At 36.8% G+C, this 17,298-nt stretch overlaps 1 protein-coding gene across 2 annotated transcripts in view; it reads right to left on the reverse strand.

Moving 5' to 3' along the window:
• Positions 1–8,681, reverse strand: part of klhdc3 (kelch domain containing 3) — a 31,427-nt gene extending 22,746 nt beyond the window's left edge. For both annotated transcript variants that reach the window (XM_055029702.1, XM_055029703.1), the window contains exons 1-7: positions 8,558–8,681; positions 6,673–6,915; positions 4,227–4,403; positions 3,922–4,037; positions 3,767–3,838; positions 2,175–2,388; positions 1,360–1,446 (exon numbers count right to left, since the gene is read on the reverse strand). In XM_055029702.1, coding sequence (XP_054885677.1) covers positions 1,360–1,446; positions 2,175–2,388; positions 3,767–3,838; positions 3,922–4,037; positions 4,227–4,403; positions 6,673–6,826 — 820 coding nt within the window. In that variant the 5' untranslated portion in view covers positions 6,827–6,915; positions 8,558–8,681. The remainder of the gene's footprint in view (positions 1–1,359; positions 1,447–2,174; positions 2,389–3,766; positions 3,839–3,921; positions 4,038–4,226; positions 4,404–6,672; positions 6,916–8,557) is intronic.
• Positions 8,682–17,298: the final 8,617 nt, after the last annotated feature.

Here is a 17,298-nt window from a genome sequence, read left to right on the forward strand (position 1 = left end):
CTGTCTGAGAGAGCTACATATTTTCTTCTTAATGTCTTGTTTTTCATAAAATAAACACTGCTGGAAATGTATTAAAGTTTTGAGATCTTGTGTTGATGTCTCTCTTTTGTTCACGGAAACATAATGGCTGGATGGAAAACCGAGACAGAATTTTCATCACCTATAAATGACAACCTTCGCATTTCAGCTCCTTTCTGTTGCTCTGAATCAGAATGATGATGATGACGTTGAGGCTTCCTTGTTTGTTTCATAAAAGGCCTAAGTGCAGCCTCACAGTCTCATCCTTAATCATCGCCACATCTCTATAGCAACCTGCCATTCAAACCTGGAGTGTTATGATTGTAATCAAGGTGCTGCCATCTAGTGGACTGCAAATAGTTTGGATAAATAGCAGAGGATCTGCCTCACTCTGTCCAAATCATAAAAAGAGCAGATTTACAGACAAAGGTTTTTCATCGTAAATGCAAAATGCCTATATTTTCCTACAGTATTGCCTTAATAACTGCTCTGACTGTGTTGTTTTTATAGCAGATGGCCTTTCTGAATCTGTATACTCCAGTTAACTACAAATCAGTTTCTAAAATAGTTTACAATTATTTAAAAAAATCAATTCACCATGATTACAATGATTAATCATCTCAGCTCTGAACCAAAGAGCTTTCTTTTTTTTTGGAGCTGACAGTGGTTCTACCAAAGGTTGGCTCAGGGGTGTTGAACTGAAATGCACAACACACTTTTCTAAGATTTTTTTTTTTTTTTCAGAAAAATTATTTTAAAATCCTGCAATTTTTTTTGCAAGTCACTATGCTCTACTTTGTGTCAGTTTAATAGCAAAAAATACCAAAAATTTACACCGACGCACAAAATGTAAAGACAATCATGTCCGATTTCAATATGACATAGAAAAATAACTGATAGAATCAAAAAACCACAGGTGTGTTGCTTTAGCTATAACATCAATGTTTTTGTTGCAACAACAGCACATTTCATTCACCAAGGGAGAGCAACTAAAGTGAGTTGAGAGTTGACATTTGTCAGAGCTCCAGAGACTGAGTTATTGTCAGGTTTTCATCAGAGTGCTTCTGGACCAAAAGATATGGCATCTGGTACGCACAATGAACAGGGAGGAGCCAGACAACATTGTGAAACTGGCGATGATGTTGTAAAGGAGGGAATGATTGCCTACAGATAAAAGACAAAAAGTGGGGCAGTGCAAATAAGCGCAGCAATGGCTGCATTTCCGTTAGACATGAGCAGCAATGACACATGAAGGAAGAGAAGCTTCCTGGAAAGACAGATCAGCAGCAGTCGATTAAATGACACCTTTGCCCAGATAGGTTTAAGACGGAAACAAATCACCTGGATTAAACTTCCAAAGGTCGTTGAAGTGCCGGTCCAGGCGGGCATTGTAGCCTCCAAATATGTAGAGCTCTCCGTTGTAACAGACTGAACACAAATCAACAGTTTTGTTACTTATCACAAAGATAAACAGTTAAGAATATGACAACATATGAAACGCTAGAAAGAAATGTACAACCATCATGGATATGAATGTGATTAATTTGGATCTTTTTCGAAAAACAGTAAACAACTTCAATGGATGTCCAATTCAATAAGGTTTTTTATTTATTGTGGATTTTCTTCCAAAAAAAGACATTAAATTGAATATTTAGGCTAAAATAAATAATTTTCACTCCTCCCATTTTGGTAAAAACTCTGGTTGAGTATTTGGTTACTAGTTGATCATCAAAGTTAGAAGAGTTCATTTTTATTTGTTGGTTTCCACGTATTTGTGGTGGTGAATGTATATATTTGAGTCTGATAGAATCAGTTGTGATGCAACAGAGTCAATTTTTGATTCTGTTTGAATTAGAGAAAATCTGAAAAAATAACTTTGTACATTAAATCTTAATCATTTAAAAAGCTGTTTGTTAACTTACAATCCCACCCTGGAAAGTATAATTCAAATAAGTTATTAAAAGTCCAAATATTAATATGACATATATCTGCAAAATGAGTGTATGCAAGCTTCTGACTAGAACTGTACTCTGGTCCTTTTTATACTTTCCATCACATAAATAAGAAAATAGAATAAAAATTATGATCTTAATATTGGACAAGTAAAATCCAAAAACAGATGCAAAACACATTATTTGTGCATGTTTATGTCTTACATGCTGAATGACTCCTGCGTCCCTCTGGCGACAGCTGTGTGGTCGGGGTGCTCAGCCAGCAGTTGGTCTCTGTGTCGAACACTTTGATCTTGTTGCAGTAGATCTCGTTGTTGGAGTGGAAGGGGCCAAAGCGGTCTGCCCTCCCTCCAAACACAAACATTTTTGTCCCAATAATGGTGGCTGAGTGGAAGTCTCTCCATCGCGCCGGTGTGCCCTTGGAAAAACAGAAACAAACATGATTGAGGAAGATGCTGAATGCATTATCCAGACTTTTTATATTTACTGTGCATTGATAAAGTATTTGTCTCAAGAAGTATTTTTGACAGCTCTTTTCATATCAGCCACTGCTACTTAACATATTTAATGAACATGCAGAATGCGACTAAAATTTACCTTTTATTTGTTATAAATTTTATTTTGGGGTCAAAAAGAAAAGGAATGGAAACATTGCTTTGACCTCAAACTTTTTTAAAAATAGAGGACCAGTTGCTCCACTTTTCAGACGTCCATCCAGTCGATCAACCATGGGCCATCCCTCGCCCATGACATGACATAAATACTAGTCCACATGTCTTACGAGACGTAAATCCTCTCATAACACATTTTGTTTTTTAAGCCATTCGGAGGTGAACATGCCAGTGAATTCAGACAGATCTGCAAATATTGGTCTTAAATTTTTCAAGAGTGATATAGGAGACTCATCAAGAGACAACACAAACATTGCTGCTGCCAAAGCTGGCACAAACAGGGAGTAAAAATAACTTTTTATGTGTTTCATGTTTTATTTATAAGGCATAAAATAAATGCCAAAACTGGCTGTAAAAACATTAAAAAAAACACGACTGCGTTGATGTTTGTAGAACGACAAAATATACACAGATATTAGAGGCAGCCTTACATTTAAGAGTAAAAATTAAAAACCTCAAGTGTTCTTTAATGGGCAATAATATTTTAAATATACAATTTTATACACTTAAGTAAAAACTTGAGTTCAAATACAGTTCACAAACCCATTCTCACACTGACAAAAAAGGACAACAGCACCAGCTAGTGGAACTATTTACCAGCTGCAAGATGAAAACCTAAATCTAAACCTCTTTTCAGACATCACTGTGTCGTAACAGGGACAGAGTTTATTAGTGTAATACAGCTCCCCATTGTTGCGAAAGAATAAACATGCAAAAGCAAAACTGCCTCTGTTGTTAATGAATAGCGCTTTAGAAAACAAAGAAATGTCTTTGCTCCCTGCACATTCAGTTGGCCTGGAGCCATGCTAAAGCCTTTCACATGTCTGCATTTCCAGCACGTTCAGAAGTTTTTCCTCTTTTTTTCACTAGTTGTTATGTAAGGAGAGGAAGACAATAAAAGCCATTTGAGAATCCATAATAATAAGGCTCAGGAAAAGAAAAAACTTTAATTGTAAAAATATGTGAGGCTTAGGAGAAAAGCATTCCTCTCAAAATTAATTCTCTCTTGATATCAATATTTTCTCAACTAGAAAATAAGATGAAAACAATTGTTTATTGTGTGGTAAAAAAAAAAAACATCCTATCTGCTTTAAAAATAAGGACCAGCTGATGATCTGGACTCACTCTGGCATTAATTAGTGACCAAACCATGGTGGTGGTATCCAGCCGGTGAATGTCATTAGAAAAGCAGTCAGCCTGAAACACCAAGAGGAGAATAACTTTAAATATTTATATTTCTCTAAAACGTAGGTTAAAAGTAAAGACTGACACACACTCACCAGCTGTTCGTACCCTCCAAATATGTACATGGCTTTTCCTAGCACACAGGCTGAGTGGCCATCCCTCGCCCCAGGAACAGCCCCTGAAATCTTGGGCGTGAACCACCTGTGGGTATCTAAGAAGCGCAAACTGGTTAGAAAATGCTGACATTTAAATCATGTGCAACATCATGAAACCACTAGACACATATGCAGGTGTCACAGCTTTCCAACTTGACAAACGGTTTTGTCTGAAAGAACCTTGACATCAAACATGCGCACCTGAGAGGAAACACAGCCGCTCGACAGCATGGGGGTCTACTTACTGACATCAAAGGCGTACAGCACGTTGCAGGCCCCCTCTGTGTCGTTACGCCCGCCCCAGAGGTAGATCGTATCATCCAGCAGCACAGCTGTGTGGCCGTAACGCATGTACGGCACTTCACGAGCCCGTTCGTGTCCCCCCGTCCTCACTGGGGGCAACTTCATCCAGCGCAGAGACACTGTGATACACATGTAGCCGACAATGAAGTGAACAAGACTTACTACAATCCACCATATAACTGGTCAATACAGATTAAATGATCCATGGTGTCCAAACCTTTTGCACCAAGGGCCAAAATTAGCCTTTTCTCTCTAATTCAAGACTTTTAACAATAAATTAAACCAGTGTCCACTATAAAACATGTAAAAATTAAGGAGCTTTAAACCACAGATATTTTGATGAAACAAACACTCGCATGGCATTTGCCTTAATTTTTATGGTCTTTAAACTTTTCAGATCTATTGTTTTTTTTTTGTCATTTTGTGGGTTTATAAAATTGTTTTATAGTATTTTTAATGTATTCAACCAGCAAAACACCTTTTTCTTGTTTAACCAATAGATAGGTATACCCAGTGAGTTTCCAGGTAAAAAGTGTGTACATGTTTGTGGAATGACAAACAAAATAAGAACACTCATAAAAAAATCTCTTTGTGTTATACTTCATACTTTCTGTTTAAGAAGATATAAACCCGCCATGGAAATGTTTACAAAAAGTGTTTATTTCTAGAGAGCAAAATAATTTCTACCACTTTTGAACTGTAATCAGGTAACAAAATTATTCCAAAGGCCACAAACAGTCTCTGAGTCGCATTTTGGACACCCCTAATCATTATGCAATTTCCTCATCATAAAACAAATATTTAAAAAATAACTCAGATAGACAATCCAAATTTAACAATATTTTAGGAGAAAAACAAAGGCTATGAACAATTGTAATGAAAAGAAGCACAGAGAGGCCAAACGGTAATAATCAATATTTATGGTGCTTTATTTACAATCAGCTTCAGATCTAGTTCTAGATAAACTTTTTAGGATATTCCAACGGCAGGTAAGATCACGCTACTTGAGCAACTGTTAAAGCAGCTGGCTGACCTCACAGAGGAAAAACCAATAGTATATGGGTCAGGAGGAAGCAACGCAACCAGTTTTATATAAGTCGGGGTGACAACTTTCAAGCTAACAGCTGTGTTTGTGAGTTAGCAACTGAAAAAAACATCTGAAGGGACCAAATAAACTAACCACAATGGAAATCCTGGCGCATAACTGTTAGCTTCAGTTAAAGTGGTGGAGCTTAATCATAAGGGGAGGTTTCTGTCAAACCTTTCCTGTGGTTTAAAGCCTGTTTACTACTAGGCTGTGACTGGAGTGGCTGGAGTTTTTTTCCTGTTGTATGGAGCACAGTAACGTGCATCTACACTTTTCACTCACTTTTCACCCACAAGGTCAATGTGGGTCATGAAAAAGACAATGCAAGCAGCATGAACGGCTATAAGAGCGGATAGATTGAGAAATAACCTAGCTGTTTTATTCTATAAATAGCAAAACAGCTAAAAAATATATATAATATTCTGTGTAAGTAACCACACATAGTACTACGGTTGGTTCCAAAAGATGATTGCCCTTACAGATCTGGAGGTTTCTTTCAATTAAAAAAAGTTTTGTTCCTTTCCACTGTTTTACCAGGTGACATAATGAAGTTGATTTGAATCTATTGTACTACTATTTGTTTAACTGAATCTCAACCTTATAATTGAAGTGTCTTGATTATACATTTCTGTGTATTAATGTATTTGTTTATCTTGTGAAGTGGCATAAGGTAACATTTGCTGTGAATTAGAGCTATGAAAAACAAATTACTAAATTTAACAGGTGGTGTTTCATATTTTATCTATGCACATCAATGTTATATTTAACATTTTTATATTTATAATAATCAGGTGGTTTATTTATTTTAAAGCAACATGAATAACTGATGCTTTTGAGATTAAATAACTGTTTTTATATCATATGATGCTTTTTTTGCAAAAAGAATCTTTGTAGAAATGCTCTAATGCTATGAAACTACCACATTTTTATTCAATATAATTTTGCCTTGAGAACCCCAATCCAACCAATTCACAGACATTGAGGCTTTTGCAGTAGCTTCAATAATTCCTACATTACCTTATACATTTATGACTACAGTTTTTATCTCCTGACATTATGACATAAATATTCCATCTTATTTTCCATCATTCTAAGATTTTCCTGCTTGGGCAAGTGCTCAAGATATTAAAACTGTATTTATTTTCTTTAATTTACAAAAAGTTAAACAACTGAGCCCCTAAACAGCCTCACGTACCACCTACAACAAAATATAGTTCCACACACTTAAATTTAAAACAAAATTGAAATAAAGCACATGTGGATGTAATTTCAGATAAGCAAAAATCATGTTAACCGCCTACCTGAGTTGAAAACATGCACATCGATCTGACGCAGCGTCTCGTAGTCCTCCCCAGAGCAGTAGCCCCCAAAGGAGTAGACCTTGTGCCCCACCGCCACAGCAGCATGGTTGACTCTCCGTGGCCCTCCTTCTAGATGCACCGACCAGCGCAACATTCCAGGCGCAAGCACCCCTTGTGACTGGAAGTCTCTAGACCATCACTTTGTTACCCGCTTGGACCCCGACAAGTCCATAGCATTGATTCCTATAGCCAAAGCAGCGAGAGTTACACAGTTACTCCAACTGCAAGATAAAACAAAGAAAAGCCCAAAGTGTAACCGAGCTCTGAAGTTGCTGACAGCCTCACAAGCCCCTGTTTCTAAGCTGGGAGAGTATTTTAAGAGGTGATTAGACCTACACCTACCAGTCCTCATTCTTTCTGTTCACTCCCCCTCTGGGGGACCTCCGACTGGTCCCAGATACACTTTCCAGTATGTCATAAATACATAAACTCAACCTTTAAGTGGAGCACCTTATCAATAAATACGTTGCATTTCCACAGGCGTGCATGGAATAAGCAGTCGCTGCTCAAATAGAATTAATTCACTATTTATAGCTATAATCAAGCATTTGATAGCATTTTTAAACTGGGAAAAGGTTGTGTAAATAGTTGGCTTTGCATGATTATCCACCCATGAAATGCAAGATTTAGTTTCATCCCTAAAAATTACAAAGAACGGCAGTTACCTGAAAATATGTTCAATTGCTAATTTTCTTAGTGAGGAACAAAAAATGTCATGAGAAATGGAGAACCATTAATAATAATATAAGACATTAGTATGATTCGCAATAAGAAAGTGTGCCATCTGAAACACAAGTAGACTTAATAATAAACTCTGTACTTCCTGGTTGTTTATTATGTCTCTATGGCCCAGTTACACACTGACCTTCAACCTTTTGTCTGCTATTAAAAATAAAATCCCCAGATGACTATTAAACATAGATGTCTATTTTGAACACACATAACTTGAGGTGCAACAGGAGTCAATCCCGAGTTTAGGGGGAAATCAGTGTCAGTTTAACACACTGCTGTGTTTATCAGTCCATCACTGTTTTGTAACAAGCCGTAGTATAGTCAACAAACTGCCACGTATGTTCGGGACAGAAATTTTGAGTCAAAATGACAAGTTATGTAAAGCTGAAAGAGGCTATTGCCGTAGATTGATCTGAATATATTCACAAAGACACAAATAACATCTCGATTGTACCACGTGTATATTATCTCGTGTGTTCAACAATAACTTTGACAACAATGATAGTTGGGCAGCTTTTAACATCCTGACCTACTGATCTGGAAAACACTGATATCGGATGAGTGGCAATGGCACTGACAGCTGCCAAAACAGCCTCAATGTGTCATAAATGCAAGTCATACCACTGAATTCATCCCGCTTGATCAGGTGTACTAAATAACACTTTAACGATTAACCTATATCCAGTTACATTGAGGTTTTTCAGATAAAGCCAAGATAACGACTCACACAACAACTACCGAGGTTGGCTAACGTTATCAGTTAATGGATAAGACAAGCTATTGAAGATTTAAAAAAAAATAAATAAGAAAAAAACAGCGGCAAAACGCCGAGGTCACTTGTTTTTTAATACGCCCACGTTCACAATGTCCCCAGAGTTGCTTTTTAATAGCCACAGAAAGCAGCAGTTTGATACCCAGCTGTGGAGAAGCTAAGCTAAAGCTAATCAACTGAAGCTAACTGCCTGACTTAGCTGTTAGCTAGCGACCACTAATGCAAAAAACAACCAACAGCAACTGCATTTATTTCTTGCACTTGCAAAAGTCAGAAATGGCTTATTTGAGAAAAGATGAAACAGGTATGGTGTTTATCTACCTTTGGGTTGAGGAGCTTGTCGTTAACTGGTGTTTATACAGGCAGAATCATCCAGTAAGAAGAGCCCTCATCGTGATGTCACGAAAGTGGAAGCGGGTGACAGTTAGCGCCATCTGTCGGAGGTGTGGAGATTTTCGTATTCAGGAAGGCATGTTTTCAAATTTCTCAACCACAATCCTCCGCATGCGCAGAAGAAAAATAGCGATTAGGAGGTCTGTGACGTCTACAAGTTTTTCTGCAAATTTCTGACATTACAGAGGACTAAAACACATACAGTCACCTTAAATCTGTATCAGAATGAAGGACATGCAAAGTAAAAGCACATATTTCCAAGTCAACTATATTTTAAACACAGTAAACGATAAACAAATACCTGCACTTATATTCATTTTATACTTTAAATATCAAATTTTAAACCCAATTTAAACAATTTTTTCACAGCCTGGCTTTCAGTCAAACTAAACTTCAAACATTAAATCAGCCTAAACTTTTCTTTTAGATTGGAAAAAAACATAAATGCCAGTTAAGTCCTAAATGATTTGAGTGGTAACTGAGTCACATTTGTTGGCTGCCCATTCGCTCAACCTCAGAAATTTTCAGTGGGATCAGAACTTTATGATCACTCCAAAATATTTACTACTTTCTCCTCAAACCACTTTGAGACTAATTGTGTGGTATATTTAGGGTCACTGGCAAATGGAGATATTGCTTCAGTAGTTCCACATTATGTTCTTCCCTCATGATGCCATTTATTCTGTGACAAGTAGCTATGGGCTGAGCCGTCAGTTTTCCCATTGTCATCCTCACAAGATGAGCAAAGATTAAATATAACCAATGCTGATTTTACTTTTCTTACATTCATTGCTTCAACAGCTGTCATCTTCTCTTCTTTGCTTTGTCTATAGTGGTTGCAAAGTGGCTATTCACAATCAGTGATTTTCAATCAAAATCAGCCTCTCGCTCTGCACGCCTTTGACAGACGCAAACCATCTTAAACCCACGTTTTAACAGTATTATGTCATGATTTTATCGTTTTAATTTAGAAATTTGCCACTTTTGTTTCTTCCTTTCTGTGTTCCTGTCTAAGAATTTCTTTCTTAGACAGGAACCCAGTTCCTCCATTATTATTATTATTATCATCATCATCATCGTCACAGTTCTGATTACAGACACTCAATCAGTGATTTTCAATCACTGATTTGTGATTGTGATAAATTTTATGTCATAACAAATTTGTTTTATTGTGTCACAATAAATTTAAATTAATGATGTTATTTTCTCTACTGGTAATATGAGATTATCAATAAATATCAACACATTTTGAAAGTATAAATTGATGCAGTTACTGTGAGCAGTTTAGTGATACAAATTACATTTCTGGTGTCAGAAAGAAGAATATTCCAAATGTTATGTTTTTCAAGAGTAGTATTTGATTTTGTGGGGCTATGAGAGGAGCCATACTGTCACACAACCGTTCAGCTACCAAAAAAATACGTAATAAATAGTTCTGATAGTCACTTTTATTGTTATCACAATAGTATCACAAAATACTGTGATAAAAATTAACTTAGATTATCATTATTATTTTCAACAAAACAGGTCTTCAGGGTCTAACAAAATTACTATAATTATTTTATGAGATAAAAATATTGATTACTGGTAATCATAGATTCAGAGTAATGTAGTTATTGTCTGAGTCTTCTCAGCTGAGTTTTGCAAGCTTTTCTGAATATAAAGGAATTTTATGTTATGAAAGAGAGTTTTTGTGAGAAGGTCAACCAGTAGAACAAGAAATTCTAGGTGTTGGGAAGCTGGTTTTGGTGTCTTTGTAGTTTTTCTTCCATTTCCTCTCGTCATCCACCAGATGAAGCCAGGAGGCTGCATTTCCCAGAGGTTGGACTCAGGTGTTCATTCCACACTTCTGCAACCAATCTGCATCTTCAGTCAGTGTGTAAGGGAAGCCAGTCACCAGTCCTTCAGTGCCTGAGTGTTAGCCATTCATGGTACTCTGTGCCCTACAGTGTTTGCTCCTCCTGAGCGGCTGAGTGTTTTACTCAACTCTCCTTTGCAGACTCTGTAGTGGAGCACTGGGTGTTACCCTTTGTGTCTCCTGAGTCCTTCCCCTTCTACAACAAGAAAACTCCATAAAGAAACTTCTGATTCATGAGTTCTATGCTGCTACCTGTCCGCCCTCCAACAAAAACAACCACCTCGCAATCATCACCGCTCTGTCTCTCTGGATTTTCTGGCAACAGTTCTAACCCCACCTGGACCAAACACCTCAAGAAACCAAATACCAGCCTTATTCCCTCTCTGGCGGATTTATCTCCACTGCATAAGTAAGGTCATCCTTTCAATTTCTCATTCACAATCAGTCAAGCTGTGCTCACCTCTCATCTCCTCTGTCCTCAGTGCTCCAGATTCCTCCAGCCGTTTCAGTCCCCGGACAAAGAAAACTCATTCATTTCCTTGTGTGCAATAAACTTTATTTTACTGATTTATCTGTCTCCTGAGTGTGTCCTGCATGTGGGTCAAATGATTAGTAATACTAGGAAAGGAAATCAGTCATAAAATTCATTGCCTGTCCAAATCACATGTTGGAAGTGCTTAGCAAAGGAGGGGCCTTTATCGTGGAAATAATTGCTGCAGGCGTTAAGGACAGGAGTTCTAATGTAAAAAGGTAAAGTAAAAAAGATAAAAAACAAATTAGCTTTCTTTTCATATCTTTTGTCATAGCTTTGAAAAACATCTATGCATCTCCTCAGAAACTCAAAATAATAACAAAGAGAAGCATTTATATATGCTTTATGCTATATTCACTACAATAGGGCCTCCTGTAGCAAGATGCTCTGTTAGCTGCCTTCAGTTTATCTGAATTGTTGGCTCTGATGATCCTTGGCTTCCTCTTGACGACACTCCACAGATTTTCTTTGGTGGTTTAGACCTAGTAATTTTGCTGGTCAATCAAACACAGTGATATCATAGTCAATAAACCAAACAAATCGGCCACTGAAAAGCAACCCAGTTTGTTTTCTTCTCAATCCATGGAGATGGCTGTGTGGGGACTCTCGTGAAATTTACAGCTGGTGAATCTAGTCAGTATTGTGAAATGTTTTTTTTTTCCTTCTCAGTCTTCTTTTGACTTTAGATATTCCTTTTGTATGAACCTCTGTTTCAATCAGGCTTTTTCATTAGCTTTTAATTAATGTTCTTGCATTCAACACTCTTTGAATGCAGTTTTTAGCGAGAATCTTCTGAGGGGTTTCACTGACTCACTGTTGGCCTAAACAAACCTCCCCAAGCTTATGTAAGCCGTGATATAACTTTTCTGGGTAGAAAATCAATTTGTAATTGTCTTATGTAATAATGTGGTTTTCAAGAAACCTGATTTTTGGGTCTTATTACCTCTAACTCATGCTCATCAACATTAACAGAAACAAATGCACATGGTTTCATTGTTAAGTAAAATTACTAAAATAAATACACTTCTCAAATATATCCAAATTTAGTCAGCTGTAAGATGATAAAACCTAAATGTTCCTCATTTATGGATATTCCAGATGATTAGTAACACAGCTCTAGCAGCAGAGGGCAGCGTGAGCATACTGAAGTTAGCAGGCTGTCAGAAAATTGAACCCACTGATGATACATGGAAGTATCCCATTTTGAATAGTTTTTGTGATAATGTGACCAAAGGATATCACAATAGGAGCTGATGACAGAGTATTTAATAATCTGAAAGTTGGCAGATTACTGGGAGCGCATGGCAAAATAATAAAACCATGCAGAAGATCTCTGTGCATTGGAAAATATTGATACTGTTGCCACACCTCTTTATATATTTAACCACTGACATATTATAAATTTAACTTATCATGATGGAAAGTCTTTAGAAAATGTTTTGAGGTTAACTTTATCAAACTTCTGGATGTTGCACGTTACCTTGTAGATAATAATGTTACAAGAATGAAAAACATAAAAGTTAAGGCATTTTTGTTTCTTTTTTGTGGGGCGTATTTCAAATGTAATGGACACAGATTAAAAGAAAATGAGAAAAGAAACTGTCAGAATTGTATGTTTTTTAACATGTGAAGCCATATCTTGTAAATTTTACTACAAACTCTCAATCTGCTAAATATGACGTGCCTATCTACTCTTTGACATGTAGAGTTGGGTTCTGTGGATTCAGCTTGATTATGAATATTCAGCCTGGCATGAAACTATGAACTTCTAAAAAAAGGATTATGTCACCAGGGATCTGCATTACAGCTGCTATAGATCTGTCCATGCCACTGCCCACGTCTGGTATACTAAGCAGGAACTTTGATTGATTCATTGTTTGTCAGGATTCCAGACTCATACCAGCTGCAGGTCGTGCACAATGGCAAGATTGTGCCTTTAGCTGACCAAACAACAGCTGCCAGGAGCTGCTGCTTGGGGCCCTGATGGGTCAGACAGATGGCATGTAATGTATAGTGAATCAAACCAAGAATATTTTTTCACAAGCCAGTGTGGTCATTAAGTCTACCCATCAAAATCTGTAGATGCCAAGTTGTCAGGATTAAAAGATTATGGTATGGTATTATGTAAATACAGACAGACAGACAGACAGACAGACAGACAGACAGACAGACAGACAGACAGACAGATAGATAGATAGATAGATAGATAGATAGATAGACTTAAATGCACTGAATAAAAAGATATAAACACATTTTTTTCTCACTGTTTAAAATTAAATCAGACCAAACTTTTCTTGTTTTGGGTCAGATAGAATTACCCCAATTATTTCTATTTGCTGTCAGAAAACCTGAAGACACTGGAATGTCCACTGAGTTTTCAGACAATGGTGTAAAAAAAAAAAAGAAGCAGCTAATTGGGATTTGAGGTGTGGTGAAAATGCACTGTTGATGATGTCAAGAGGCCAGAGTGAGGCCAGAGTAGATTGAAAGGACAGCTCTGCAACAGTAGCTTGAATATTCTCTCATAATCAAAGTATAATGAACACCATGTGTGAATGCATAATATGTAGATGGGTAACAGCAGCAGAAAGTCACATCAGGTGCTACTCTGTCAGCAAAGATGCAACTGATGCTACAATTCAGAGGACCACCAAAGTTGGACAACAACAGTTTATTTAATGAGCCTTCATTTCAGTTGTCACAATCAACTGGTGTGGTCAAAACTTGGAGGTAACAACATGAAAGCATGATTTCATCCTACCCCTATCAATGCTGTACACTGCTGGTGGTGGTATGTTGAGGGGGTGTTTTCTTGACAGACCTGTTGGTACCAACTGAACATTGTTTACATTCCACCACAGAACAGTGTTCTCCAACCCTGGTCATCAAGACACACTGAGTTGCATGTTTGAGATGTCTCCATGCTGTGTCACGTGATTCAGATGATTGCCGCTCAGCTAAACGTCTGTTAAACAGCCATCCATTGAATCAGGTTTGCTGAAGCAGATATACACCTAAAACATGCAGGGGGGGAGGTGTATCATAGACCAGCTGGGAAACGCTGACCTGGAGTATTGCTGCTAACCAGGTCCTTCTCTTTATAATCACAGCATTTCCAACTGCAGATGACTACATCCACCAGTGTATTGTACCACCTCTACAGTCACTTCAGTCTGGTTTCTGAAACATGACAATGATGGCTTTCACAGTCACCTAATTTCAATTCAAAGGCAGTAAATCAAGGCAGTTCTGATGGCAAAATGATATAGAACCTGATTCTAGCAACATGTTCTCAATAAAATGAGAGCTCATCTTATATAGCTTTTTAGTGTGGTTTTCTCAAGATAATGAGTTAATGTTATGATAATTTTGTTTTCTCAAGATTGCAAGACCATTGATGTGTGTTAAACCTGACTCCATGCTGACACAAGGGCTTGCATTCGAAGGATGGAATCAGATTTATTACACACACATCAGTCATATTGTGATCTCAAGAAAACCATTTGGAAAAAAGTAGATGAAAAAAATTTTCACTCTCGGATTTGGTAATTTTGAGCGATTTTTGTTAATATCTTTGGAGTTTCTAATCACTTTCTCTGGTCGTTTTTAGTGAAAGTTTACACTATTTGACCCACGCCTCAAAAATAACTCCTGCCATCTCACCTGGCAGCATTTTTACAGATTGCGTCATCGCCCTGCTGAGCCACCCTTTGACATGTTAGTTTGGTGATGTGTTTTGTTAACTTTATAGCTGACACATGCGGTGTCAGCTTTGACAAAGAGAACAGGGGTTGTCCAACTGCTGCATAGCTTTACAAGTCTAAAACAGCTGCTGAAACCAACTGTTGTTGGGCATTCTTGGGCAGGTCCAGTGATGGAAGAGCTTTGCAATGTTTTGCGGCAGAAAAAAACACAGCCTTGGTTTGGAAATGGCTCATTTGGTTGCCCATTTTCTTTACCACTGTGCATAAAACCCCTAAGTGTCCTGTTATTGTGAATAGTAAAAGAAACAGCATGGAAAATAAAACAGTACATTAGAGGAATGGGCAAGAAGTGCTTCTTGATTTTTGACTAGAAAACTCAATAAGTTATGGTTTGTTTATCCGTTGTTTGTCCTTTTGTTTCCAAATGCCTTCTTGGATCCTACAGAGCAAACCTTATTGAAAAGAGGACTGTGTTTTACATTTCTGTATATTTTACTCAAAAAGCAAGCATCCTCTGCTATTCTACAGAGCTCTGCTGCAGAAAACAGAGATTTTCCCCGGATTTGGATTGACTTCCGCTTTAGCTGGATTAGGCAGTCCAAGATGATGTCATAGAGCATGATCTAACTCTGTGGCCAGATGACTGAATCATGCGTTTTCCTTTAATTTGGGGGTTATTAAATGAACAGAACTTCTCTATGCGAGTTTTAAAAGAAGACTATTGGTATGTGCCCAGGGTTATTTTCTCGCTTATAGTTCATTTGAATTTCTCAGAATTAGGAGTAAAATTAGTACTTTGCAACAGCTTTTATTGGATAGGGTCTGTTTTCAATTATCCATTAAGCACCAAAATGTACTTGAAAGAAATGTCAAGAGGCAAAGCAAGAAAGGAGGACATCGGACAAAACCTACAATTCTAAGTAGATGAAGAATTTAAATAACTATCATTTTCATTCTGGGTGTTAAACAAGCATAAATTCTTTGGTTACATTTAGCTTTAGTGGAGTTGACTGAAGCTTTGTTCTTTATTTCCCAAGTTCTTGTTAAGAGAAGTCTAAGTACCATGCAATGAACTTTGAAGTACATGAAGAATTACTTGCAGTTATGCATGGTTTCAAGATCAGTGACTTGGTTAATGTTGACCATTTGCAAAGTTGACAATTTTCTAGATGTTTTCTAAAATACAATCAAACATTTTCTTGCTGTTTATTGCTGTTTGAGTTTCGACCAAATGTAGAAAATAAAACTTAACTCTAGAAAAATGTAGCTTTCTCTAAAGTGATTGCAAAATAGCCGGATTTTAAATGTACTTAAGCTTTTAATATTTTGCTTCTGTGACTTGATACTTTTTTTTTGCTGGCTTGCAGTCCTAAAGATCCATCAGATACTGTAAAACATTTGAGCCTCTTTAAGTTGTGTCTACTATTTTATATTCTTTAAGTCAAATAAATTCAGTGAGTTTTAGATTTTAAACCTAAATGTGAGTTTATGAAAGATAAACTTACAACAGTAAATCTTGTTAACTTTTTATTAATTTTGCCAATCCTCCAAGAGTTGAGTAAACAAGAGTTTTTAAGTTAGCACATAAAAAAAACAAAAAGAACAAAAAGACAGCAGTGGGAACTATTTCCCAGAATGCTTAGCGGCATATTTTTGTATCCTGAGATGGATCTGACTCTTGTGTTATTAAGGCAAATGTTAATTTTAATGTCCTGCTCACACAAAATGATTTAGAGCAGAATTCATTGGAATGTTTCATAAAATTCATCATCAGATGAGACATTTTGTTCATGCAATTTGAAACAAGTATTTAAATTATCCTAAACTAAAATAATTATTTTATCTAAATATTGAGGGTAAAATAACAGATAAATGTGGCTCTCTAACCAGGTGAGGACAGTTTTTTCGTTTATATTGTGAAATAATTGTTTGATTTAAATTGTAGTATTTAGTTAAAACTCACAGTTCAAGATTAATGAACTTAAGAAACAATACTTAGACAACTTGACTCAAGTTATTAAATCAATTTCATGAACTTTAATTTCTGAGTTAAAACCGAAACAATTTTCCTGTTGCAGACTGACTTTCATTTTCAAGTTAAGCCACCTTCAAATGTTTTACAGGGCAGCAGAGATGGGCAACTGGCAACAATACATATTTTAATCTGAATCACTTTAATTATTCGGCTTCAGCTTGCATTCTATTTTTGTACTTTGTGACCCACTCCACCACCATACCTCTCATGCATTTGGTCTTTCTAACAACTGATGCTGCTCAGTGAAACATAACCCACAGAGAAGGCAACCCCAGCTGTGATCCTTGGTTTCTAACAGGCATCTCTCTGCTATTTAGCTAAATGCACAAGTGTTATCATGAACACCATGAGAAGTCACTTGAATATGTTTTTTGACATGCTTAAAGTTTGCAGCAGGCATCTCTCTAAAAGAGTAAAAAATATATCTGAATTACGTCAAAAAAATACATTCAACGTGTGTCATTGTATATTAGAAAATGTCAATGACATCATATTTATTTGTAGAAGTATACCACACAGAGTGATTCTGTTAGCGTGCTA

Source organism: Poeciliopsis prolifica, unplaced genomic scaffold (assembly GCF_027474105.1).
Source record: "Poeciliopsis prolifica strain line A6 unplaced genomic scaffold, Auburn_PproV2 SCAFFOLD005, whole genome shotgun sequence".
Classification (NCBI taxonomy): Eukaryota; Metazoa; Chordata; class Actinopteri; order Cyprinodontiformes; family Poeciliidae; genus Poeciliopsis; species Poeciliopsis prolifica.